The sequence below is a fragment of the Heterocephalus glaber genome, unplaced genomic scaffold, assembly GCF_053883595.1.
Source record: "Heterocephalus glaber isolate CG9 unplaced genomic scaffold, H.glaber_assembly_v1.0 deba00000347, whole genome shotgun sequence".
In the NCBI taxonomy this organism is placed as follows: Eukaryota; Metazoa; Chordata; class Mammalia; order Rodentia; family Bathyergidae; genus Heterocephalus; species Heterocephalus glaber.
Genome location: NW_028258143.1, coordinates 57,853,299 through 57,880,145, shown reverse-complemented (window position 1 = coordinate 57,880,145; position 26,847 = coordinate 57,853,299). Strand labels below are relative to the sequence as shown.

Sequence of the window (26,847 nt, the reverse complement as noted above, 5' to 3'; positions counted from 1 at the left end):
ATGTTCTATGTACAATCCCATCCAAGTCTACTGTTTTCTGTCTCTGCTTCCCATGTGCTTTTGATCAGTTGTAGCAGCTGGCCATCAGTGAGTCTGGAAGTCCTTATCTAGGGGGCAGAGGCTGTAGGAACTGAGAGCATTGTTTCTGGTGTACGGAAGAGGCTGGCAAGGGCCTGTCTTTCTCATTGAACTCAGATGCCAGCTCACTCTGGCTTAAAGAATATCATTCATAGCACAGAACTGCTTCAGTTTTGGTATTGTGATACAAAGATATAAAATGAGAGAATATCTGTGGGAAATACAGAATTACCCTCATTTTCTATTGCAGAATCCTATTATTCTCAAACATACAACTAAAACATGGAATCAAAATCAAGAATGAATGTCATTTGTGTGATTGAGCCATTACATTGTTAAAGTCACTATAAAAGCCTCCTCTCAATTTTATAGGAACTGGCTATCCATCATGGCTGGAGACTGCCTGAATATACCCTTTCCCAGGAGGGAGGACCTGCTCATAAGAGAGAATATACCACGATTTGCAGGCTAGAGTCATTTATGGAAACTGGTACTTACTTCTTACAATTAAAAACATTTGCATTGCTTTCAGATGACAAATGACCATAGAAATGACTTTTGTAATATCTTTTCAAACATTTCTATGGGAAAATTGATACCTTCCTTTTCTACTATCTCTAACTTTGTAAGGTTGAACTTAAGTATAAATTTTTGGCTTAATAAAACATATTTCTTAATTTATGTTTCTAAAAATTATAGGTTCTTGGTAAAAGTCAAATTATGGTTCTGTTCCTTAAACAATCTTACTGCTATATAAGTGACTTTTAAAATACAACTCATTTGGAAAAAAAGCAATAGTAAATCTCTTGAAGTTTCAACACATATTCTAGTAAATAGGAGTTGAGGAGGACTCCATTTAAAAATGAAGTGATTAGTAAGAGACTATATGGCAAAAAAATTGCAGTGAGAATAAAGTAGAAATTGTCCTTTTGAATTATAGTTCCTGTTTTATAAGAGACAAACTATGAGGAAAAGTGGTCACTTTAAAAAAATACAAATGAGAATTCCTGTGTTAACTTCTCTGGCATGTTTTTTGTCATTTTTCATATCCCTTAAAGTGGAATTTTACCTTAGCAAGACAGTACTTTGGAGTAGTAGACAACTTTTTCCTAGAGAGGTCGTGTGGGTCAGAACCGAAGCTCCTGAACCCATGGCAGGCACCCAGCCTCTGTTCTTACAGTGGTCCTGGATTTCAGAGATGAAGCAAATTACTTAGTCTCCCTGTACCTCAGTTTTTAAATATACAAAACAGAAGTACAGAAGTAGCTATTTGTGCTGTTTCACTTATAGCATCTCCCATCCCCTTCTTGTCAAAGAAAGAAATTCCACATAGTTGTCAGTTTATTTATAGAATAAATGAATGTGCGAAATGGGCATTTCGAGATAGGGCTTTTAATTCAAATATATTTTAATAAATCTGAAAAATTGGTCAGAATTAAACCCAAATATGGTTCACTAAGGCTAGGCATAGGGAAGTATAACTGTGTATAGCTATTAAAGTAGAACCATTTAAAAAAAGAAATGCCTTGGGCCGGGGATTTATCTGAGTGGCGCCCTGCCTGCCTTGCAAGCGCAAGGTCCTGAGTTCGATCCCTGGTACCAAAAAAAAAAAAAAAAAGAAATGCCTTAAAATACATAATAAGTAATAGTTATTTGAAGGCTGGGGATGTAACTCAGTGGAAGTGTGCGAGACCTTGAGTACAATCCCCAGCCCCTCAAATAGATAAATATATATGTATGTGTATATATGAAATACAACACACAAAAATATCAGGTTGGTAAGAATATAGACTAGAAATAAAAGGCAAGAAATTTTTACACAATGCCTTACACATTTGATCACCTCTGTAGACACTAATTTTTTAAATCTACCATTTCTTTTTCTTTGTATAGGAAAGGGGGCATCAAAAAAACAAGCCAAGAGAAATGCTGCTGAGAAATTTCTTGCCAAATTTAGTAAAATTTCTCCAGAGAACCATATTTCTCTAGTGAGTAATGATCAGACAGTTATGATGTTAATGTGATGCTGTAGGAAATTTTCCTTGATTTCTTGTTGTATAGCTACTTATGAGTTGCAGTTTTAAAAAATCTCTTTATTGTCCATTTATACACTGTCCCACTTTGAGCTGCTTCCTATATGTGAGCCAGAGTCATAGGGGTGATCAAGTAAGAGGGCTCCGGATACAGTAAATTCAAGTAATAGAACGAGATCCAAATCAATAGCTTAGATGGGGCGTAGCTCAGTGGTAGAGTAGGTGCTTAGCATGTATGAGGTCCTGGGTTCAATCCCCAGCACCTGAATAAAATAAATGAAAATAGGAGGCCATTAATGCCATTTTTACCCTCAAAGTGACAGCACATTTCTTTCTTTCTTTTTTTTTTTTTTCATTCATTCATTTATCCACGCCAGTCATTTAGTGAGCTCGTACTTTGGGCCAAAGTTTGTGCCAGGTTCTGGATACAGTGAATAAGCAGCCTCTGCTTCTAAGTACTTTTTAAAAATAATTGGACAGAGAAAACACTAAAATCACAAAACACAAATAGGTTTACAGGTGGTCTCTGTCAAATCTTAAGGGCAAGATAATTTCCAGTGCTGTTTAAGCTCTTCCAGGCCATATTTATTTGTTTTTTAAGGGAAGCCTCTAAATTTATTTTTCCAAACCAATGCAATACCCTGGAACCTGACTGTAGCAAATCCCAACAGAAAAGAAAAATTATGAGTCAATCTCCCTTAAGGAGAACACCTTTGTAAAGTACTCGGTGGAGCATTAAAAGAATAATATACCATAGACAAGGATTTGTTTCATACCTATAAGGATATAAGGATTTATTAGTCAATTTGTTACTATAATTAACCACTTCAGTGAGTCAAAGAAGAAGAAACATGTAATCCTCTCAGCAGATGCCAAAAAGATAGTAGCTGAAACTCACCAATTATTACTGGGAAAAAAATGTTTTTCAAAGAAATTAAAATCATGGTTACATGTTTAAGCATTACACTCATTTTTATTGGTACCAGAAAAAGACTGAAGATGCCCACTAATACTATTTTTGTTTGACCTTGTTCTAGAAGTACCAACCAATATGATTAGACAAGAGAAAACAATAAGAATTTGGAAATCAGAAAAGAGGAGTTATAAATGATTATTAACTGCAAATAATACAATTGCATCCTTCTAAAACCCTAGAGAAAATTACTAGAAACAGTAAGAGAATTCATCAAGGTAACTGATCATGAAATTAATATGCAAAATCAATAGCTTTGTCATATATTTAGAGTTATGAAGATAGCAACCAAAATAATTAAAAATAGGAAGTGAAAAATTGCTTCTGGGAGGGGGACTAAAAGGGGGGGGGTGAGGCTGGAAATTGTCACTTTCATATTTCTGTAGTATTTGATTTTTTTGCTGTATGTAGGGGTCACTTTGATTAGCCAAGTCCTGGCCACTTCATAGAAAGTTTATCCTGAAAAAGTATACTGGAAAAAATTAATAGTTTTCTTATGTATAAATGCTGTAGTAAGAGCTGGAATATAAAAGGTCCCATTTTCAATAGTAGAGAAAGGGGAATATATGTCTGGGAATAAACTCAAGTATGCAAAGACCATGTTAGGAAAACTTAAATTCTGTTGAGGGCTATAACAGAAACTGAATAAATATGACACTATAGTTTTGATAAGGAGGCTCAGTATCACCAATATATAAAAATGTAATATAGTCTCACTCAGAATTTTTCAGAATTTATTTTGGACCTTGATATAACTTTACTAAGTTTCTCTGGAAAAGTAAACTCTTGAGAATAGCCAAGAATGCTGAAAAAGAAAAATGTGGGTTAGAGAATAAAGCGTATCATAAAACTATAGTCATTAAGACAAATTCCTGATACAAAAATAGAGTAGAGAATCTAGGCATCGCTGTAATGCGTATAGGAACACGATATGTGGCCAACAGTGAGGTCTCAAATTAGTGGGTGAGAGGATGGGTTATTCAGTGATGACGTAGAAACGGTGTCCAGCTGGCCTGCGAGATGGCCAGCTAGTTAGCTAGGGGATGGGTAGTCTGTGTACATATGACACGTACTTGGGTTACTAGCTTAGTTTTTATACCAAAATAAAGCTCAGGTAGATTAAAAATTTAAACATAAGAATTAAGCCTGTGTAAGTATTAGGAAACATGGAAGATCTTTAATTTTTAAAAATCTTAGCATGAGGAAAGCTTTTTAAAGCATAACTTAAAAGTTAGTTTAAAGTAAAAGATTCATAAATTTGACTAAATAAAACCAGAAGTTCATAAATAAAATCAAGAGGGTAAAAGCAGTATGGGAAAAAATTATCTTCAGCACATGACTATGCAGGAACTGATTTCCTTCTACATCAATAAAAAGACAGCATGCTAAAGGAGATACTGTACATATAAGTAAAGAACAAAAGAGTGTTATATTCATTTTCATTCATGCAAGATAACCTTTTAGTTTGGTAAAAACTACAAAGTTTGATACTACTACCTCGATCGGTGAGGATTTAAGAAACAAATACTCTCCAAGACACTTGATGGGAGTATGAATTGTGTCAGAACTCAGTATGGAAGTATTTATCAAAATTAAAAGCATTTATGTTCTTTGGGTAATTCTTGTAGAGATAATTCTAGAGGAACTCATCCAATTTCAAGAGATTATTTATTGCAGCATTGTTAGTAAAAGCAACAAGCCAGAAATAACCTAACATCCATAGTCGGAGACTGATAAAACGAATATGTGCTCATATAAAAAAATGAACAAGACGTGGAAGGGTAAACTTTCACTTTTGAAAGATTGTGTATGTATGTATGCTTACATATGCATAGAGCATCCGTGGAAAGAAATGTTAAGAACAAGTACCTTGGAGGAGTAGAACAGAGATCTTCAGTAAATGGGTGGTAAAGAAGAGACTTTACTCTTCCTTAAATATGTGTTCATATTACATGTCAGTTTTTACCATGTGAATAAATTATGATTTATGGGGGAGTTGTGGTATTTTTTGTTTCTTGTTTTGTTTTTTGTTCTTTTGGTGTTAGGGGATTGAACCCAGGACCTCGCATGTGCTAAGCATATGCTCTACCACTGAGCTACACCCCTGACCCCTAAAAAACAGTATTTCTTAAAATTCTAATCAAGGAATATAAATTTTCATTTAGTAAATTTAACAAGTTACTTAATTCTGTATCATCATCCCTATGATCTTTTGAAAATTCTTTCACCTCCGTCATGCTCATTAATAATATAAGACTAAAGGTTGTTACCCTACTTCAGAAAGTAGTTGTATTTATTAATGGTGTATGAAAGCAATTTGAAACCACAAACTAATATGGAAAATTAAAGCATTCTAAGACCAGAGATGAAAAGAAAAGGATATGAGGGCAATAAAGGAGAAAAAAAGGAAAACAACTTTTGACATCCTGCCACTCATTCGAGCAACTTGTTCTTTTCAAACTCAACTAATACATTTCACCTTTTTATAGTTTTGTTGTTGTTTATTTTCTCCTTTACAGCTGTCATTTGTAACGATTGGTATGTAATACAAAAAACATAGTTATGAAAATTGTTTCATATGTTTGTAAATTGCTCTACTAGGCAGATTCAGTTATTTCCAAGTTTGTTTACAGTGCTATCAGATATTTACGTCTTTTAATGTGACCATCAGAAAACTCGACAGAGAAATCTTTTTACTGTACAAAAACTTGGTTTTTGGTTTTTTTCCCTGATGCTAGGTCTCCAATGGTATCTCTTAGAAAAAAGGTGGCATCAACTTGGGCAAAAGAAAATGAGAAAGAAAGTAATGCATTAAAAGCTTTGACAATTTCTAATTCTAATGTTTGTTGGAAAAAAGTATTTATAAATACTTAATATATTTATTGTTTTGATTTTATGGTATTTCAAAAATGCGTATACTTGTTAGCACTATCTCATTTAAATTGGACTAACCACACGATACCCATTTAAATGTACATTATGAAGTAGTAAATGTGAGTAGTTACTAAGTACTTTTAATTATATTGGTATTAGCATTGGAACATAGTCCTAGTTAAGAGTCTAAACCTTCCTCTCTTTTCCAGACAAATATGGTAGGGCATTCTTTAGGATGCACTTGGCATTCCTTGAGGAATTCTCCTGGTGAAAAGATCAACTTACTGAAAAGAAGCCTCCTTAGTATTCCAAATACAGATTACATCCAGCTGCTTAGTGAAATTGCCAAGGAACAAGGTTTTAACATAACATATTTGGATATAGGTATGACTTTTTTCCCCTTTGGCTTATCTCACCATGTATTTCTTTTTTTACAATGTGCTTGAGAAACAAAACTTTCTATTCTAATTTATTTCATGAAGGATTCTACCTATATATAATTGCCAGAGCAGTTATATGTATAATTGGTATGTCCCATTCTTGTGGCTAACAGCTAACATACAGTTTTAATAATAAAATCAACAATAACTAAAAATTATAGTTTTACTATGTGCCACGAGTGCACTGTACTAAGAACATTACATGTATTACCTTACTAAATCCTCAGATTATTCTGAGTCCTGCTATCGTTATTTAGAAGTGAAGAAGACGCAGAACAGTTGAGACTGGTCCAAGATCACACAGCTAGTCAGTGGTAGACCAGGATTAGGAAAGAGTCGCAGCACACTAGCTGTTTAACTAGCCCTGTTGGGCAGCTTGACAAAAAGGCTCTGCCATTTCAAGTACCAAGTTTGTGGGGGCAGACTTCTTCTCTCCATGGTAATGAAGAGAAGTAAATGGTGAAAGCCAATTCATAGCTTTAGCCCAACCTATATTTTCTATATTTCTCTAGTCCTTAGTCATTTATATGGATAAATATGAACAGATGGGAAAATAAGTGAGTGGATTTTCCTTGCATTCACTTTATGAAGTTGGTTAAATGTGTGTGTTCACACACATAGATACATTTGATGTCTCGATTTCATTCTGTATAATGTGTGAAGAATTTCATATCCCTGTCCAACCTCAGCCAAATTTGGAGCCCTACTGTATCAGACTTACTGGCACTGGGACAGTAGAGTGTTTGGGCAGTGATGGTGGACCTTTTAGAGCCTTCAACGATGCAAACAGCTTGTTGGGGCATGCTTGCCATCGGTTCGCACCACTGGTTTAGGGGCTGAAAAACTCCTGCTACTCCCTGCTCTGTTGGGATTGAATGACGGGTCAAATACAGTGTCTTGATAAACAGAGAATGAAGAACCTTGGAAGTTAATGCAGATAGATGGTCAGGAAAGAGGGGGCTGATGAGAGACCATTTATTTGTTCAGTAAATATTTATCAGCGTCTGGTTTGTTGAGGATCTGGGATACAGAGATGAATGAGCTGTGTCATACATAGGACTATGGAAGGTCTGGGAAAAGAAGAAGACCTGAAAGGAGTTTTTGGATTATGAATTAACGATGCCTTTGAAACACTTCTTACCAGTTTTAAGAACTAACTAGGTCTTCTAAGTAGAGAACTAGCTTTGACTAAATTCTGTGCAACTGCCTTCAAAGAAGCATGTGAAAAGACATTCAATAGAGAATAGTCAATAGAGAAATGCAAATCAGTGAGGTACCACTTCATACCCACCACGATGGCTGTAATCAGAACAGTGGAAAACAGTATTTGTGAGGATGAGAGAAACTAGAGCCTCAAACCCTACTGGTTTGATGTAAAATAGTTGAGTTGCCATGGAGAAAGTTTCAGTTCCTCAAATTAATTACCATTTGACTTAATAGCTTCACTCCTACATGTATACCCAAAAGAACTGAAAATATTTAACAAATACCAGTACGCCCATGGTCATAGCAGTATTGTTCACAAGAGCCAAAAGGTGGAAACAGTGCAGATTTCCATCAACAATGAGTAGATAAACAAATTGTGGTAGCTAGGGGTGATGGCAATGCCTGTAATCCCAGCACTCTGGGAGACGGAGGCAGACTATCACAAGTTTGAGTCTATTCTGGGCAACTTAATGACTTAGTTAGACCCTGTCTCAAAAGATTTAAAAAGAGGTGGGGGTGAGAGAAGAGGGAAGGAAGAGCAACTGCTAAATGGGTACAGGGAGCTTTCTCAGGGTGATGGAATATTTTAGAACTGGATAGAGGCCGTAGTTGTACATTGTGAATGTGTGTTATGTGAATTTTATTTTGGTTGACAAAAAGAACCTAGATGCCAGAACTATAAAGCCTGTTCATTCACTAAATAATCCCCTTGTATCTGGATATTTTCTAGTAACTTGACTAGCTAAAATAATTTCATCATGACCACTTTAAAAAAGTCATAGTTCATACTTATATTTTACTTCTTTGCCTTGAGACATTTCACAGTCTTTAGCAGAGTGACTCATCAATTGATGAGAAAAACACTTGTTTCCTGGGTTTATATTGGCTTTAAAACACCATCGCTCAAGACTCTGCACAGACTTAAAACCTAAGGACATGCGGGTGCCAAACATGTCTTTTCCTGAACAAGGTTATTTCCTATTTCAGAAGCCTACTCCTTGGTGGGATCCATTAGCAAATAGTCCTCTCCCCTTTAAGGAAGTTGCCGTGGTTCAGTAGTTGGCGAACACTGTTCACCTAGTCACACTAGAATATCCTGGGAGCTTCTTTCAAACGCAGGAAGTGACCACCTCCAGGCCAGCCCTTGGGTTTCCAGCTGAGTGAGGCCTGCATGTCTGTGTCTTCAAAATCCCCTCACGTGGTTATGAAGCTCAGTGTCTGAGAACTGATAGAGCCGAGCAGTTGTTTGGTTTTTGTTTGTGTAAGCATGATAAAGGAGATGAGTGAGTGGAGTAGAGTACCCTGGATGTTGAAGGAGAAAGACAGTAATGAAAATGGTGGTTTTTACAAAGGACCTGCCTCGTACACACTTGGCATTAATCGTGTTTCACGTGTCGTTACAGAAGAACTGAGTGCCAATGGGCAATATCAATGTCTTGCTGAATTGTCCACCAGTCCTATCACTGTCTGTCACGGCTCGGGAATCTCCTTCAGCACCGCCCAGAATGATGCAGCTCACAATGCTCTGCAATATTTGAAGATAATAGCAGAGAGGAAGTAAACTTGGGGCACCTTAGAAAATCCTTCAGTAGCACTTAAAGAGTTCTCCTCTCGCTCCTTCCCAAGTAAAACTTTTACTGTAATGTTTGTGAGTTGTTTCCAGATCTCTCCAGATTCATCAACACTCCAGATGTAATTATCTCCTGGTAGTTGTTACTAAGCTCTTTTTAATGGCTTCCACTTTGTATTGGTATATTGTATTTATAAACTTTGTACCACAAGGCAGGGCGTAGCACCCATTTTACAGGGCCAGGCACATAGGCAGAAGAAACTGCATGTTTGATGATAATGATGATAACAAAATAAAAGTACTGCTAGCAACAGTCTTACTGGTGCTTAAACTTTTGCACAAGGCTTTGTAAAGGGAATTTGAAGGAAGCCCTTTAGGATTAGTGTTGAGGGACAACATTAACAGGCTTTTATGGAACGTGACTGTTAATTTCAGGGAACACGATTGGCCTGCTGTGTATTCAAAACCATGTAATAAAGAGCTCTTGTTATAACAGGGGAATCTATTCATTTTATTAAAGAGCTACTGTCTTGACTGCGGCACATTCTTAGAGTAACATTTTGTTTTGGTTTGCATCTGGAATGTCCCCAAAGGTGTACATGTTGAAGGCTCAGTTCCCAGGGCAGAGGTATCTAGCGGTGGGGCTTTTGGGGAGTGATTGAATTGTGAGGGCTCTGACCTCACGAATGGATTTATCTGTTGATGGGTTCATAATTTAATGGGATATTGGTAGATGATGGGAACGTTATAAGGAGGACCTAGTTGGAAGAAGTAGGTCATAGGGTGGGTCCAGGTATATCTTCTCCCCGGGGGTGTCTCTGTCTCTCTCTGCCCCCCTCCCCCCGGCTGCAAAGTTTCAGTTATAAAGAGGATAAATTGGGGGGAGATTTTATAAGGCAGTGGAAAAAGAGGATGCACTCGAGTCATGGGAAATGAATGCAGTTTTGTGCAGATAGTTGAAATGTAAATTGACGTGCTTTAAGGATAAGGTACCTAGAAGCCAAGCTCTTCTAGCTGCCCTGCTTCTAGCTCTGAGAAAATGTGCATTCTTAGACACTGTTCAGATGTCATCTCGTTAGACTGGATTTTCTAGGGTCATCAGGTATTCTCTAATTCCATTTCATTAACCCCTCAGTTAAGACTCGTGAATAATTAAACAGATTAGTTTCCTGAACAGACAGCTATTCCATAGTCAACCTGATGGCATCAGTTCTAACATATGATAGGCCTCCAGTAAGAGATAGATAAATGAACTAGTAAGATGAAGATAGCAGTAGCCCAATATGTTGATAACACTAATACTGTACAGTAAATTATTGAGGACTGATGTGCCTGGCACCATGACAGGCATTAGGGATACAGTGTTGATCCAGCTTACATTATTTAATGAAGAGCCAGTTTCCTGCTGTCAGAGAGGGCTGAGATAAGCTACTTTTAGATTCCTCTTTGGTGCTAGGGATCTGGTTCCCTTGCTCCTGGGAGCACTGCCTGCAGAAAGACTTCTACTGTCAAGCATCTTCATAGTTGTCTTAACTGGACAGATCCCTCTCACAAAGCCTCACTTCCCTTCTGGGGCAGCCTGCAGTCAGCGACTGATCTTGTCCTTGGCTAGGACAGCGACATAGGAGACAGTCTGAAAGCCCATCCCAGCTTCAGAGTTCACCAGTGGTATAGCTGCGGCTGCTTTTGAGACTACATCGTAGCCATATTCTCCCTCTACCCAGGTGCTTCATTTCCCTCCACAGGTGGCAGTCCCTAGTCTCCCCACTATTTCCCATCTCAGAGGTGGCTTCCCAGGGAGCCCAACCTGTGATGCTTGGTACCAGTGGGATATCCCATGAGATTTTGTACTTTATCCTCTTGCCATCTAGTTTATAGGATGAGATTCTTGCTCCCTGGTTATTGGTGGAACCAATAACCCCTAGCCATACAGTGACATTACAGTGGCGTTTTCCAAAGCCACATGTAATGTGCTTGTGAGAGTGGTCTCGGGAATTGCTGAGAAGTTCAGTGGTGCTTCTCCTTTGTAGGCCAGGAATGAAGGTAGGAGATGCCATTACAGACCTGAGCTCACTGATGGCAATGCCAAAACAACACAGAATACTTGGCATTGGGATTTGTCAAAAGCCAAGTGGATGCAACTATGCTAAGTAGAAAGTCTGGCATCTCATTCATAAAGATAATGGCAATAGTCAACTGAATATGGCAAAATAGGGTGTCAATCAGCAAAGGTACTGCTCAACCTGTACACTTGAAAGAAATCAGGATGCATGATCAGAAGGCCAAGGATGATGACCCCCCAAAATGATCATGATCCTTTGCCCAATTTCCAGACCTGAGCTAGTTGTTGGACTCAGACCCATTAACTAAAGAATCTAGGTCCACAGGCAGAAGGATCTCTTAGTACCACAGTGTGTACAATAATGACTCCTCCAGTTCTCCAAAGGGACCTTTGGCCATTACACAGGTGGTATAGTTTATATCTAGATGTAACCCCAGAGCCTCATGCACTCATAGATGGGGTTTTCCAAGGTGATTGAGTTACAGGGCTTATCACTGAATTCCTGTTAGGAGGTGGGGCCTGCTTGGAAGAGGTGGGTCACTGAGTTTGTGGCCTGGAAGAGTTTCTCTCCCTTCCCAGGTCCTCCCTTTACTCTCCGCTTCCTGGCCACCATGAAGTGAACAGCTCCTCCCCCACCACACCCCCGTGCCATGCCATACTGCCTTCGAGCCAGCCCACCATGGACTGAAACATGAGCCAAAATAAGCCTTTCTTCCTTTAAATTGTGGATGTTGGGCATTGTGTCTCAGTGAGGAGATAAGCAACTAATTCAAGTAACCATAGATTGGTGGAAAGGGAATCCTTTTCATTTTTATGTCTGTTTTATACAGGGTTTGAGTTATTCTGTAGAATGAGGGCTTTGGAAACCAAGCAATGCGTGGGTGTCCTGGCCCAAGACCGGCTCACAGTGTACCCCCAGCTCCACCTTGTCCCAGAGTGTGTAATTGCAGTAAATGTACTTGGTTGTTGCACAGCCTACACATTGGTTCACAGTCTGTGAGGTAAAGAGATACCATTGTGATAAAGGCCAAATGGGAGTTTAAGAAACTTACTCCTCCATACAAGATACATAACAGTGATATTGCAGTCCTGGGAAGGGCAATAATTAATGCTGTTCTGAAAGACCTAAAGGATTCACGGTGATGGTCCACATCATATCTCTGTTTAATTATAGGCTAGATCATATCTGCTTAATTACAGCCTAGACCAGTGGTGGCAACCAATGGCATGCATGCCTCTGGCTGTTTTGAAGGTTCGCCATCACTGACCTAGACCCTATATCCAAGGCCACATTCCTTTTTTTTCTTGTTTTTATTTTTTTGAGACAGGTTCTCACTCGAGTAGACCAGGGTAGCCTCAAACTCATAGCAATGCTCTTGCTTCAGCCTCCCTAGTGCTGGAATTACAAGTGTTCATCAGGCCTAGCTAACACTCCCTTTTTGGGGAGGAAGGGATAGGAGTGCATGCAATGCAAAGTCCTGACACTGTGCCTCCAGTTTGAGACAATTCAGGAGAGCCCATCAGCTTCAGGGTTGTCTCTGTCTGCTGAGAATTTTGTTGCTACTATTCCAACCCAGCTCTTCCTCTGCCTAATCTGTTTCTCCCCATTCCTTTCAGAGACGGTGAGTCCCAAAGCATCCCCTAGTAAACTGGCCACTCACTGTCATTTCCTCAGAATCTGCTCCCTGGGAGCCCAGACTGAGATATGGAGTTCTAATTTAGTGAGAAAAGATAATAGAAAAATCATATCAATCACCTCATTTATAAATCATAGAAAATTATGACTCAGGGCCAGGGATTTAGCTCAGTGGTGCTGTCCGCCTGCCTCAAAAACGTAAGAACCCAAGTTCGATCCCCGGTACCAAAAAAAAGAAAATTACGACTCAGATATGCTGGTTTCTCTTTAGATCATATGTCTCTGTCCTTTATTAAAATTCCTAAAAAAAAAGACAAGTTATAACCAGTTTGGTTTTTTTTGCAGGTCTCTGTAGGTGGCGTATGTGCTTAATTCTGTGTATTTGTATGTATATATTTGCATTTGGGAAAGATTTCTCAAGAAAGTACCTAAAGGATATGTAGGGAATAAAATAGAAATTACAGTTATTTGAGGGCAAGGCCATAGTAAGTAGTGCTGAATCCAAAATAACACTGCCCCTCAAGATCCAAAGAAGTTAAAAATTATGAAAGAGCATAGATTGTAATGTGAGTTCTAAAGAGGATGGACTCAAAACCAGAAAGTTTCATAGTATTAGAACCAGGCAGCAAAGTTCAGGGCCAGCTTGGACTACATAGTGAGATCTGGTCTCTAAAGTAAAAATAAAATATAGAAAATAAAATAGAACTAAGCAGCAGCTCTTAATGAGTCAAAACCAAATTTATGTTGATGCATTAAAGTACAGTTATAAAATCAGAAAAAATTGTAAACTTGAAATTATTATGGATGTGGTCTCACTGAAGATTCTACTAGCTTGACAACATATTTCAAATTCTGGATTGCAGATCATGGTGGTTTTTTGCCACAAAAAAGGCTGATGTCACCAAAAGGAAAGCTTGGGCTTTTGGGAAGATAACAAGACAAGACTTGCATGACTTGTATTTAATGCACCATTTTCTGGTTTCTTCATTTTCCTTTGTAATTCTTTGGTTAAGACATACCAAAAAGGCCATCGACAGAGAACAGTGTGTAACAAAGATCTAACAGTTGTTTGGTCAATCTGAACACCAGAGAGGGCAAAGTAGATGAAATTGGATGTTTTTTTGCTCGTCTGTTTGGGCTGGGGTGAGCGTGGGGAATAGTATACAGACCTGAACAAGCTAGTCTTTCTTCCTGTGCTAATCTGAGTGGTTAAACTTTAGCTGCCACAGATCCAAAGCATTTTGTGTTAGAAGATACAACTAAGGTTTGGAAGAGATTTACATGTATCTTGGGGAAAAAAGGCAAAAGATACAAGTAAAGGCAAACAGTTTTCAAGTATGTGGGCTAAAGCCAGGAAAAGGCTAGGACTCAAAGATGTCTCCAATTTTAATTTTTTAAATAATAACAATCAAGGCTCATTTACATGGTAAATTCAGTTTTATATGGTAGAATAAGTCCTGGGTTTCATTTCAAATACTTGCATTCTTATCTATTTATGCCTTCATTCTAGTGCAGTCTCTTTTATGGCCAGATGGGTGTGTAACTGCACAATATTTATTGATGTGAAACTCAGAAATGGATAACATCTATGCCTTGTTGTTCACATTATTTTATTCATTTAGTCGTATGTATCTAATTAAGAAAGACAGGTTTTAAAGGTAAAGTTTCTGCACAGAAACCTGTGAAGTGAGGCACCTGGATCAGGAATGTAGATATTTGTAAGCCTGGCTGGCTAGGAGGCCTGTTTTTTGTTGGTTTGTTTTAATGTATGTTAATATATGTTTGTGATACATAATAAACACATTCATCTTGGGAGTTGATACACATACATATCACATCTTGATCCTTTTTACTTCCACTTCCCTTCCTCCCCTCCCATCTCTTCTCCATCCCTGGACCTCCTTTTCATGGGGCCTGAAAAGAGGCTACACATGTTTTTGGCCTGGAGCCAGACTTCTCACTAATCCCAGCAAAAACATCTTCTTTTGCAAGTTTTACAAAAGCTTATGACAACTGCACACCTTTCTGGGGACCCATATAAGTTAAGAAGCCCCAAAGATCATTGACGCTTCCCTCCGAATGGGCAAAATTGGGAAAGTATGTTTTTAGACATGTACACCAAGGGGTGAACACATACGAAGCTAAGAACTGAGTAGGTAGAGTGATTCTCTGAACAAAGTGTCTGCATTATATGCCATGGGTGTGCTCCTGGAGACTCTGACAGTGGGTGGTGGTTATTTCCGTTTACCAGCCAAGACATGCTGCTATGGTTGCAATTTGCTAGGCCTGCCTGCTTTGAAATTATGAAATTCTTGACATGTACTTTTCAATTTTCGGAGCATCTGCATTATTTCAAATACTGGGTATCTGTGACATTGCGCTATTTAAAATTTACATAATCCTGATTTGCCTAAAATATGACCAGACTCTACACTGAACTAATGGCTGATAGACATCCTGCCTAATAGACAGGAGCAGTAGTTATTAAATAATGAGACTTTAAACTGTGTAATCGTGGTTCATCTCTTTTGTCATGGAGGCACTCATCAGAAATCTATAGCTTATATAATGTTATGCGGGTAAAAACAAAAACCTGGAATCCCTTTAAAGTGGGTCTCCTCATATATTATTGTGTAAATTGATAGCCACACAGAGTATTTTTTGTGAGCAATCCCTTTAAAGTGGGTCTCCTCAGTATAGTATTATTGTGTAAATTGATAGCCACACAAAGTATTTTTTGTGAAGCTAGAAAGAGGATTGGGTTGGCAGCCAAGAAATCTGATTTCTAGGTCTCTGCCATAAATGATTATTAATAGTTATGATGTTGAGGAAAAGAATGAGGATAATAATAATACCATTTATCAAACCCTAAGTATTATATACTTTAATATGTATCTAGTCCTTATAGCAATTCTGCAACTAGGTAATGTTGCTTTTTTATGAATAAAAATAGGTAAAAATACCTGTTTGAAGCCAGCTATCTGGGAAATACTGATCTCCTGACCCTGAATCCAGCGTTCTTTCCACCGTAGTGATTGGTTACTCTGAGTCATGCCTTAGCATCCTCAATGCCAGTATTCACATCGCATGACCTCTTCAAGTCCCAGTTTTCTCATCAGTAAGATGAGAATAAACCTGTTCTACCCTTCTCTCAGCTTCTCAGGAAGATGAAATGAGAGTGAATGTGCAGCTTTAAAAACCTTGAAGGAGCACAAATTTATGCTAGTCTCCTTACACGGTTAGGAAACTGGGATGACTTATTTGAATATAATCCCTCTATAATAACATTTCAACTGAGTCTTGAGGGACAGGCTTAAGGGATCAGCAGAGTAAACAGCCAAGGTTTGGCCCAAAGGTGTAGCCCTGAGGCCATTTATGACACTCTCTGAGTCTCTTCAGCTCTTCCTGTTGCTACAACCTGCACTATACTGACTCATGATGGCCTGGTGGTCTTTTGTCATGAGTGACACAGATCTTTTGTTGCTATTACATTAGTGCTGTCTGAAAAAATATAACACAAACCACATATGCATAAAATTACATTCTTGATTTTAGATTTCCTGGTAGGACTGTACTAGAGAAAAAAAAGACATTTATTTTATTTAAGCAACGTACCCAAAATATTTTCAACATGTAGCTAATGTAAAAATTATTAATTTACATTGTCTTCTACATCACCTAAGTCTTCGAAGCTCAGCCTGTATTTTACACTCCTAGTGCGTCTATTCTAAGTGCATTTCAAGTGTGCAAGAGCCACATGTGGCAAGTGGCTGCTGTGCAGAAAGCCAAGGCCCAGCTCTCAGGCTCACGTGCCAGGTTCCTGAAGGCAGGGCCCTGCTCATGCTCCAGCCTTTCATGCAGCTTCCTGATGTCCTAAGGAGCCGGGGATGCTTCTTCAGACTCTTCCCATGTTCTTTAGGAGCTCGGCCTAGACTTCATTGCAGATAGTTTCCTCCATTATTAAAAGAAGACAGGCTCTGGATTGACTCCTTCCACCACAGAATATCACTCTAGGAGAGAAAGATGTATGTATCTGTACCATAAGCTACTTCTTAAAGTAGTCAGGTGCTGGGACCTTTTGGTAAATGATGGTGGTACCATAAGATTATAAAGGAGCTGAAAAAGGCCTATCACCTAGTGACGAGACATTACAAGGTCAAAGCATGACACATTTTACATAGGTGTTTGTGGTGTTTCTTGTGGAAAAAAAAACCCCTGTGCTGACAGTCCTGAAAGTTACAGTTATGTACAGTACATAACACTGGATAAACAGCTATGTTCCTGGTGTATATATTTACTGTACTGTAACTTTTTATTGGAGTATACTCTTCTACATTTTAAGAAAAAGCCTGGGGGGGAAATCAAGATATATTATGTACTGGTATGATGACTGTAGTCACTATATATATATATCAAAAGTGTACCAATAAAATGAATTAAAAACAAAAAAGACAAAGTTTCCTGTAAAACAGTATTCAGATTGTGACAGTAGGAGCCTTGAGTTCATGACAACCAGTGATTGCATTAAGAGGCTGTGGGGTGACACACCTGTACCACCTAGGTTTCTCAAGCCCTCTCTGTGAGGTTCGAATAACTAGGACACTTTTCACAGAACGTGTTTCCAGTGTTAAGCAATGCATGACTGCAAGAGACTTAGAGAACAAGGTAAAGTAGTATTTTCCAAAATGTGTTCTGCTGACTAATCCTACAGGATTTGACACTCAGTCTGTGCACCCTTTCATTTCCCCTACTGTACAGATCTAGCCTTATTCCTTTTGAATACTTATTGTGTCATCTCTTTCCACATGTCAAGCCTCTAGAACAGCCATACACACATGAGGGCCTCCTTCACTGAGCTTTACCTTACAGTTGGTTATAACCCTAATTGGCCCTTGCCTTTAAGAAGAGGAACTTCCGCCTGTTGTTCGCTAGAGGGAGACACACAAACGCGTGCGTCCAGCAGCCACTACTTATTCTGCCCGCCAAGCTAAACCAGTCTTTGGTAGGAGATTCTGACACTATCCATCCACTTCCCATTGAGGCGGCAGCCCAGCGTGGAATCGGTGGCAGAGCAGCTCGCCCCAGGCGAACCAAGCCGAGCTCTAGAAGAGGAACAGTGGAATTTACAGTAAACCTTGACAGAGTAGAGCTCCCTGGGGCTTGTCCCATACCACCTCTGAGGAAGTAATGTTTTCCCCTTAGCGTAATTCTAGGACCTGTAAATACAACTGCTTTGTCTATGCGTCACATAACCCTAAATCAATTTACTCTGGCAATGAAAGATAATTAGGTTAATCTAAGCTGCTCCAGGGGGGTTTTGATCAAGGGCTGAATTTTTTTTCATTGAAATGAGGTCAGTGTTTAATTTTGCAAGTTAAACAATCTTGACCATATTCTTGAAAGGAGCCTGAGATAGATGAAGGAAAATTACCTTTTCATACATAGAAACAAATAATCTGTTTCTTCCTTCCACATTTACTAGTTTGACAGTCCAATTTAATGCCATTAATATCTTTCTGTAAAAGAAACTTCCTGATTGAAGGATGGATACTGCCCCTTCAGTACAGTATGGTAAAACCTGCAAGAAAAGCCCTTCTTAATACACTTTTTCATCAGTTGCAATAGGACAGTATCAATACTTAGACCAAGTTATTACACTGATTTGTTTACCTATTCCACAAAGAAGACAACTTCTCTGGGAATTTTCTCCTGCGAAAACCGAAATCAAGCTCCCGCTCATTTCAACCTGCGCAGCTCCATCCTGTCTTTAGTGCACAGGAGGTTCATCTACCTTTTCCAAATGACCCAGAGGGCATTACTTCAGGGCGCAGTGCTCAGGGTAACAAGGCCTGCGCCAGCGACGCAGGGGAGTCGGGGGACCCCCAAGAGCCCCTTTCGGGGGAGACAGTCAGATGAGACAAATGGGGTCCTGTGTCCCCCTGTCCCCTCCAGCAGCAGCCGGGGGAGTGGACTGGGGTTGGCAGGGAATTGGGAAGGGGCAGGGCGACTGGTCGGGCTGCTTGGAGAGGAAATGCTCCTTCCAGGGGGTAGGCCGGGCAGTGAGGGAGAAGTGACCGGAAGTTTTAGAAACCGATGGAGAAAAGAATGGTTCTTAATAACTAGGGAAAACAACCAGAAGATTAGAAATCTTCGCAATAATATTAATAACCACAATTAATGAATCCAAGCTTAGGCATATATGGTACTTTAAAACCAAAAAAGAATACATATTCTAATTATATGTGGACTAGTCACAAAAATGTCCATAACCTTGGTTACAGGAAAACCTCCGTAAATTCCACAGAATCGATATCATGCAAATTATTCTTTCTGACCATGATGAAATAGGACTAAAAATCAGTAGCAAGTTGAGGTCTAAATATTAAGTCTGGAAACTAAATAAATACCAGTTTAAAAGATAAAATTATAAGAAAAATCCTAAGCTAGCTGAATGGCAGGAAAATAATATATATGAAAATTTGTGCAATACAAGTACTACCTAAAAGGAAATGTATAACCCCAAGTGTATTTCATGGAAAATATAAGAGAAATCAGCTGAAGAATAAGCAGTTACAAAACACTTACAAAGGTGGCCAAGGAAACAAAGAGGGAAATAAACATACGGGGAAAACAGTGCATGGGCAAATAAATATAGAAAACAAAATACAGGAGATGATTAACAAAACAAAAGATAATTGACGGAGCCCGCCGTCACTTGTCGAACAGTACCTGAATGGGGGAGTGAGGATGAAGAAAAATAAAGACAAAGAGATAGAGCCGGGAGGGCTCCCAGAGACCGAGCGCCCAAGTTTATTTTTCTCCTCTCTTTTATACAACAGGTGAGTTTGGTTGTTAATCATGACCCTTATCCAGAGACACCTGCTTCCTTGTTTTCTAGTTCTTTGGGAATTCCCCACCCTCATGGGCTTCCTTGTTTCTCGGGGTTACAGAACGTTCATCACGTTCCAGGGCAATCTAATTCGGCAAGGACGCGGTTCCTCATAACACAGTCTCCTTGCTCTATACAATGGAGGGTAAGATTCAAAATGGAGCCTCTTTGGCTAACACCGCTCTCCACACACCGCTCTCCATAATAATTCTGCTAGAGAAACTTCTGGAAGAACTTGTAAAGAAAAACCAAGAAATCAACCAACCTAGGGAGAGATGTAAAGAAACAAAATGCAAAAAGAGGAAAATAGTTGTAAACATAGCTGCTTGTAAGAAATAATAAACTAATATCCTGAATGATAATGCAGCAACAACTCTCACACTCTAGATGAAGTGGACAAATATTCAAACATATAACCTCCATCCCCTAGACTCCAGAAATCTGAATGACCAGTAACCTCACTCCACAGACTGATCAAAGAACAAATATGAGTTGCTTCAGAAAGTAAATGAAAGCCATTCAATTACTGTTTTGTGGCTATGTAACCCTGAAACCCAAACTGGATAAAGACAGATGATTAGGACCAGATAAAAAAAGATAATTATAGGCACTTTCCCTATGAACTCAGTGAGTGTACAGGTTTTTGTCAAAGGACAATTATATTGTTGTTGTTTCATTTTAGTAGGAATTTTTAAAACATGTATTATAACCATATGGACCCTGTACTGAAAACTTGTTGAAGACAGTCTGCCTACAACAGTTCCTGACATCTCGTAACTACTCTATAAATATGGGTAGAATGGAAAAGCAAATTTCCAAAGCCCAGTTTTATGTTTCACATAAATTTATTCAATAATCTTTAAACCTCTCTCCCAGAGGCAGAATAATGGCCCCTCAAAGATGGCTGTGGCATGATCCCTAGAATCTATAAATATTTTCAATTACCTGGTAAACAGGGATTAAAGTTGGAGATAGATTAAAGGCTGTTAATGAGCTGACTTTAGAAACAGACGATTACCCTGGATTATTCAGATGGGGGCCCAATGGAATCACAAGGGTCCTTAAGAGTGGAAGAGGGAGGTAGGAGAGAGAACCTTAGAGACAGCAACACGGAAAGGACTTGGTTTAACCTTGCTCCTTCGAAGTGGAGGAAAGGGGCCATGGTCAAGGAGAGTGGATTGCCCCCTCCAGAACCAGGGCAGTTTCCCCAGAGGCTGCAGGAAGGAGCACACCCTGCCTACACCTTGATCTTGGCCCATGAGGTCTGTGTCAGACTTCTGATCTATAGAGCTGTTCCCTAATTGGTGTTGTAAGTCACTGATTTATTTTAGCAGCAATAAAAACTAATACTCTCCTAATTGCCATTGTTTACATTTAAAATTGTAGATTTTAAATCTTTAAATTGTTTTTGAGACAAGTTCTTGGTAAGTTGCCCAGGCTGGCCTTGAATTTTCAATCTTACCATCTCAAACTCTTTGGTAACTAGGGTTACAGGCAGGCCTAGGCACAGTGGGCTTTTGTTTTGTTTTTGGTGGTACTGGGGTAAGTCCAAGGCCTCGAGCATACTAGGCAAGCAATTTACTACTGAACTCAAGATGGTTCTTTTATGTTTGTTTGTTGTACTAGGGATTTAGTGATTGAACCCAGAGCTGTAGCTCTGAGCTACATTTCCAGCCCTCTTTTTTGACTTTGAAACAGGGTCTTAGTAAGTTACCTAAGCAGACCTAAAATTTGCAGTCCTCCTGCCTCAGGTTCCCAGAGTTCTGAGATTACAAACACGTACCACCATGCTTGGCATCAAGGTACTTTGTATATCTATGATTTATTTTTGTTTGTTTGAACAATATTCATACATATTATTTTAGAATTCTAGTTTTCTTCACTGCTGCCCACATATTTTTTAAGTTTTTCTGCTTGTGATCTTCAGTAAATTATTTAATTATTTTGAGAATATAGTTTCTGGAACTTGAGGCTAATATATTGTTTATGCTATGTCTTATGTGTTATATATGCTATATAGGTTGGTGTATTGTTGAAGTATTAGTGGTAATGTCTAAAAGCACCAGGAGGAGAGGTTTTCAACTAATCATTAATGTATAGCTAATGAATGCTTTTAACTGGGGAATGCATAGCAAGCCCTAAAATCTGCACCAGACAGGATCTTAGGAGATCCCCAAAGCAGTGACGAGGAACCTAAACCATCCTACCCATAGAATAGGTTGCAGGTTCACTGACTCCCATTATGGAAAAAAGAACTTTCAGGACTTACCAGTATGAGGCATGATGGGATTTATTAGGCAGAAATTTAAAAGTACTCAAAGAAACATTGCAGGAACCCTCAAGAGGGAGAGAGGAGAATTATGATCTGGATCCGTATATTTATGGGATTGGTGGGGGTGTCTTCAAGATGGGTAATCTAGGACGCGTATCTCTACTGTGTGTCGGTTACCCACCTGGCAGGCTCTGTGTCCATGCAAACCACTTAAATGAGTGTTTGAGGTTGAGAAATGCTGCCTAACAGTGCTGCTTCCTCGGGGCAGGGGGGCTGTGGGAGGAAGGACAATTTACAGACAAAAAGCACTGGCCCAGAGCCCAATTCATAGGCTCATGTATCTTTACGACCCTTAGAATTGTTCCTTTTTCCAGTGAGTTTCCTGGAAGGGAAAATGGCTTGAATAACTTATCCTGAAACTGCAGTCTTTCTCAAAAGTACCATTTCAAAATTCTAATTTTCCTCATCTCCTTTCTACTGATCTTTATTTCTTCTATCCTACCTCAAAATGGCTTTGAAGGAATTTCATAATTTCAATTTTTGAATACCTATCCAAGAACTATACCTTGTACATCTTGATGTTATTCCTTTTTAACTTGTTTGTTATCTTACAATGTTGGGGATTGAAACCAGGGCTTCACATATAGCAGGCAAATACTATTCCACTGAGCTATGTCTCCAGCCCTATTGTTGTTTAATCTTTTTTTTATATACGACAAGATCACACAAGACATGACACTGTTTTATGAAGCCCAGATATTGAGCCCTTTATAGGGGTATTTTTCATGGAGAATGGGGGAATAGGTCTCTCCTTTGTATGCTACTGGAACAACCCTGGTTACATGTCCTTGAAGGTAGAAATATTTCTTAGTTGCCTCTACAGCTAGCATTATGTGAGAACCTTTTTCAGAGATGGCAACCAGGATTCTTTCTTCCAAAAGCATCATTGCAGTGGAGAACTTGGAATTTGAATCATAAATTATAGAACTAGATAAAATCCTAACCCACCTCCAATGCCTTCATTTAAAAATTTGGAACTACCCAAATAAGAGAGTTGGTAGTTGAGACGGGGATCAGTAACTTTTAGACTTTGGTAGGCCCTAGTAACTGGGGGTGCTGGAGACTAATATTTTTTCCAAGGAAAAGAGTAGACCTAATGTTTTTGAGTTTAGAAAGAGAATCTGCCACTGTGGCTGGCATTGGCCAAAGGCCGTACTATCAGTTGTGCCTTCCCAGTGTGACTTGGAGTGATGTACATGAACAGAGTCTGAGCTGTGCTCTAGGATTTAGCATATTAGTGAGATGAGACATGTGACACACAGGGGGTTATTTTGGGGGATTCCACTCAGTAGGAAGTCCTTGCCAAGGCCCCATGCCAAAGGAAAAGCTTGTTACTTCAATTTCCCTTGAGAGCTAATAACTTGTAATAATCATTACATGGATTACTTGGTCCTGCTGGGTTCCAGCTTGTGAGATTCTTTCTGATCAAAGTTAACCTGTTAGGCAGGCTGTGATTAAACAGGCTTTAATCTCTGTGTTCATAAAATTCTGCTGTCCTGGTCCCAGAGAATGAATTGCCAGTCTATAACTTCTTTATTCTTTTTATATAAGCATAGCATTAAAAACATTAGTCATTCCAGATTCAAAGGAAGTTGGAAAAGTAGGGTAGAAAATTCTTCTGAACCTTTCTGCTAGCACTCCAATTGCCCATATGACAAATGAATGTAGTAGAATATCAAAACAAGGAAATTAACAATGGTGCAATGTGTGTGTAGATATAATACATCAAACGTAACATTTGCCATCTTAGCCATTTTAAAAACTATAGTTCAATAATGTTAAATATGTTGACATTATTGTACAACCAATCTCTAGAACTCTTCCAAAATTGTAACTCTGTTCCCATTAACACTATCTCCCCATTCTGTCCTTCCCAAGGTCCTGGAAATCATGCTTCTACTTTCTATCTCTATGAATTTAACTACTGTAGGTATCTCACATAAGGGGAAGCATACAGTATTTGTCTTTTTGTGATTTATTTCACTTAGCATGATATCTAAACATTTTTAAAGGAGAAATATTCTAGTTGCCTGTCTGAATTATTTTATGTAGTATAATACCTTCATCCATGTTACAGCATGTTAGAATTCCCCTCCTTTTCAAGACTAATATTATACTTTTATAGATATACTCTATTGTTTATCCATTCATCTGTCAGTGGACACTTGGGTTATTTCCACCTTCCAGCTATTGTGAATGTGATTGTATACAGATCTCCCCCAAGACTTTGGTTTTGGTTCTTTTGGATATTGCTATGAGCTGAATTGTGTCCCCACAAAATTCAGATGTTCAAGGCCTAACACCAAGCACCTTAGAATGTGACTGTATTTGGAGCAGAGCCTAAGCCAGTCTGACTAGTGTCCTAATAAGAAGTAGAAACGTGCACACACTGAGTGTGATTATTGTGCTATATCAACGTGAAGAGTAAAAACCACTTGGCAGATTAGTAAAGCTTTGGGTGTGTCTATGGATGATTTACTAAGGCCGGATGTGGGTGGCTCCATCCAACAGGCTTGTGGCCTGCATGCAATAAAAAGGGAAAGAAAGAAGTCTGTCCTCTTTCTTTTCAGGAGCTTCTGTCTTCACCTTTGCCCTTGGACATTTGTCTCCAGTTTCTTCAGGCTTTCAGTGCAACTCTTCAGCAACTCTTCAGAAAGCTCCAGGCCTTCTGCCTTTTGCTGGACCCTCCAGCCCTCCAGCACGAAGATGGCCATTTTGTGTTCTTCCATTTCTGATCTGGCAGCCAGTCTCTTCTGCTCCCAATCCTGTAAGCCTACTAGTAAATCCTTGTATAATTGTACATTATTTAATATTAAATCTGTTCCTCCAGGGAACCTGAACTAATGAGAGACACCAAATACTTGTGTGCACTGAAGAATGACCCTGTGAAGAGATGACAAGAGAGCCACCATCTCTAAGCCGAGAGGAGAGGCCTTGCTGGAAACCAGTGCTGCTGATGTCTTGATCTTGGACTTCTAGTCTCTAGAGACGTGAGGGAAAAGATTCTGTTGTCTAAGTCACCCACTATTGGTATTTTATCATGGCCACTCATTTTTTAGTGGGTTGTTTCTTTGTTATGGAATTTGTGGGTACCTTATCCTTTAAAAGTCTTCTTTTTGGGCCTAAGCCTTGGGAGAACTGATGATTACAAGAAGTGACTACAAGGTGCTTAATTTCAGAATGGGAGGCAGCTATGGATATGTAAAGTAATTGGGTCATTTTTTGTCCACACCAGAATATTTTGCAGAAGAATGTATTAAAAACTATTGTAATTATATATTTTTGAAGTATGTATTTATTAACCAACAAATTAACCTTGTTATATTGGTAGGGCTGAGAAAAGTTATATTCAATTTTCAAAGATAAATTTCTCCCCAGAATTAAAAATCTAAGCCAGTTATAGGAGGCCGAAGGAGGAGGATCCCAAAGTCAGGGTCAGCCTGGACAACTTAGACCTTGACTCAGAATAAAATAGAAAGGGCTGGGCATATACCTTAGAGCTCAAGAGCTTGCCTGGCATTCTTGAGGCACTGAGTTTCACTCCTAGCACCACAATATATATTTTTTTAATGTAGAAAACTTATTTCTAAAGAGTCTTATCCCTAAAGAAAGTATGATAGATATTTAAATACTGTTAAATAAAAAGGAAAAGCTTCTTCATATTGACTATCTGAAAATTTAGAAAAACTCCAGCAGAATAAGCATTTTTCTACGTATTTGGCATGGTCATCAATTCCTTAGATGGTTGTCTAATACTGTATCACTAGCATTTTCTGAAATGTACATTTTATAGTATGGCCTTATTTTTTTCTTAAAATTATGGCATTATTCTTTGCAGTCCCATTTTATGGTTAATGATTTCATGATTGTTTGCCAACTTTCAAGTGCTTCTCCAGAGTAGACTGTGCTATTTCTCTACAAGTTCTGAGGTACTTGGAAACCTAGGGCCAAATTGTGCTAAATGGAAGATTTCTTAAAGCTTAATTATTGTGGTTTATATCTACATGTCCCTCCAAAGCCTCTTGGTTCCTAGGTAGGGCTTTGGGAAAGAAATGGATCCTGGGAGTGTGATACTTATCAATGGATTAGTTCACTGATGAATTTAGAATGTGGTGTTGGGAAGTGAAGCCTGATTGGAGGAGGTGGTTTGCTGGGGGCATGGCCTGGAAGTGTCTATCTCCCTCTCCCCTCCCTTGACCTTGACCTTCTTCTGATTCCTGCCTGCCATGGCCTGAGCCAGCCTCCTCTGCATGCCCCTCTGCCATGCTCTTCTACCTTGGTGCCAGCCGACTAGAGACTAAAACCTCTACAAAGCCTCTGTGCACCAAAATAAACCTTTCCTCCTTTAATTTGTGGGTGTTGGGTATTGTGTCTTAGCCGTGAGAAAGTAACTAAGACATTAATTAATAGTGTCTTGACACGAAAGGTGTAAAATTTTAGCCCCAATATTTTCATGGGTACTGTGCTTTGCCATCAGTCAGAATGTACTAAGTAATAGTTTCGACAAGAAAAAAGATGTGACATATTGTAACTGTGATTGTTTTGAATGTCTTGCCAATTTAGATGCTGCAAAACCATTGGTCATTCTTGATTTAAACCATTTCTATGAATATATAAATTTATCAAATTAACAATAGAAGCTCTACTTAGTCACATATAATTTGGTGTGATTAACGTTCAAAATTAATATACTTGTTATTACTCAAACTCAGTCTCAGAAATACAATTATATTATACAGTGAAACCCAGGCATG

The 26,847-nt window shown here is 38.9% G+C and overlaps 1 protein-coding gene across 4 annotated transcripts in view; it reads left to right on the top strand.

The window, feature by feature from the left end:
• Prkra (protein activator of interferon induced protein kinase EIF2AK2) overlaps nt 1-25,370 on the top strand; it is a 30,094-nt gene extending 4,724 nt beyond the window's left edge. For 2 of the 4 annotated variants that reach the window (XM_004868141.4, XM_021247137.2), the window contains 4 exons: nt 451-568; nt 1,972-2,066; nt 6,168-6,342; nt 9,008-9,671. In XM_004868141.4, coding sequence (XP_004868198.1) covers nt 451-568; nt 1,972-2,066; nt 6,168-6,342; nt 9,008-9,165 — 546 coding nt within the window. In that variant the 3' untranslated portion in view covers nt 9,166-9,671. Of the gene's footprint in view, nt 1-450; nt 569-1,971; nt 2,067-6,167; nt 6,343-9,007; nt 9,672-24,923 lie in introns of those variants that run through there. The other 2 variants (XM_087196656.1, XM_087196652.1) reach the window with 2 other exon arrangements.
• Nucleotides 25,371-26,847: the final 1,477 nt, after the last annotated feature.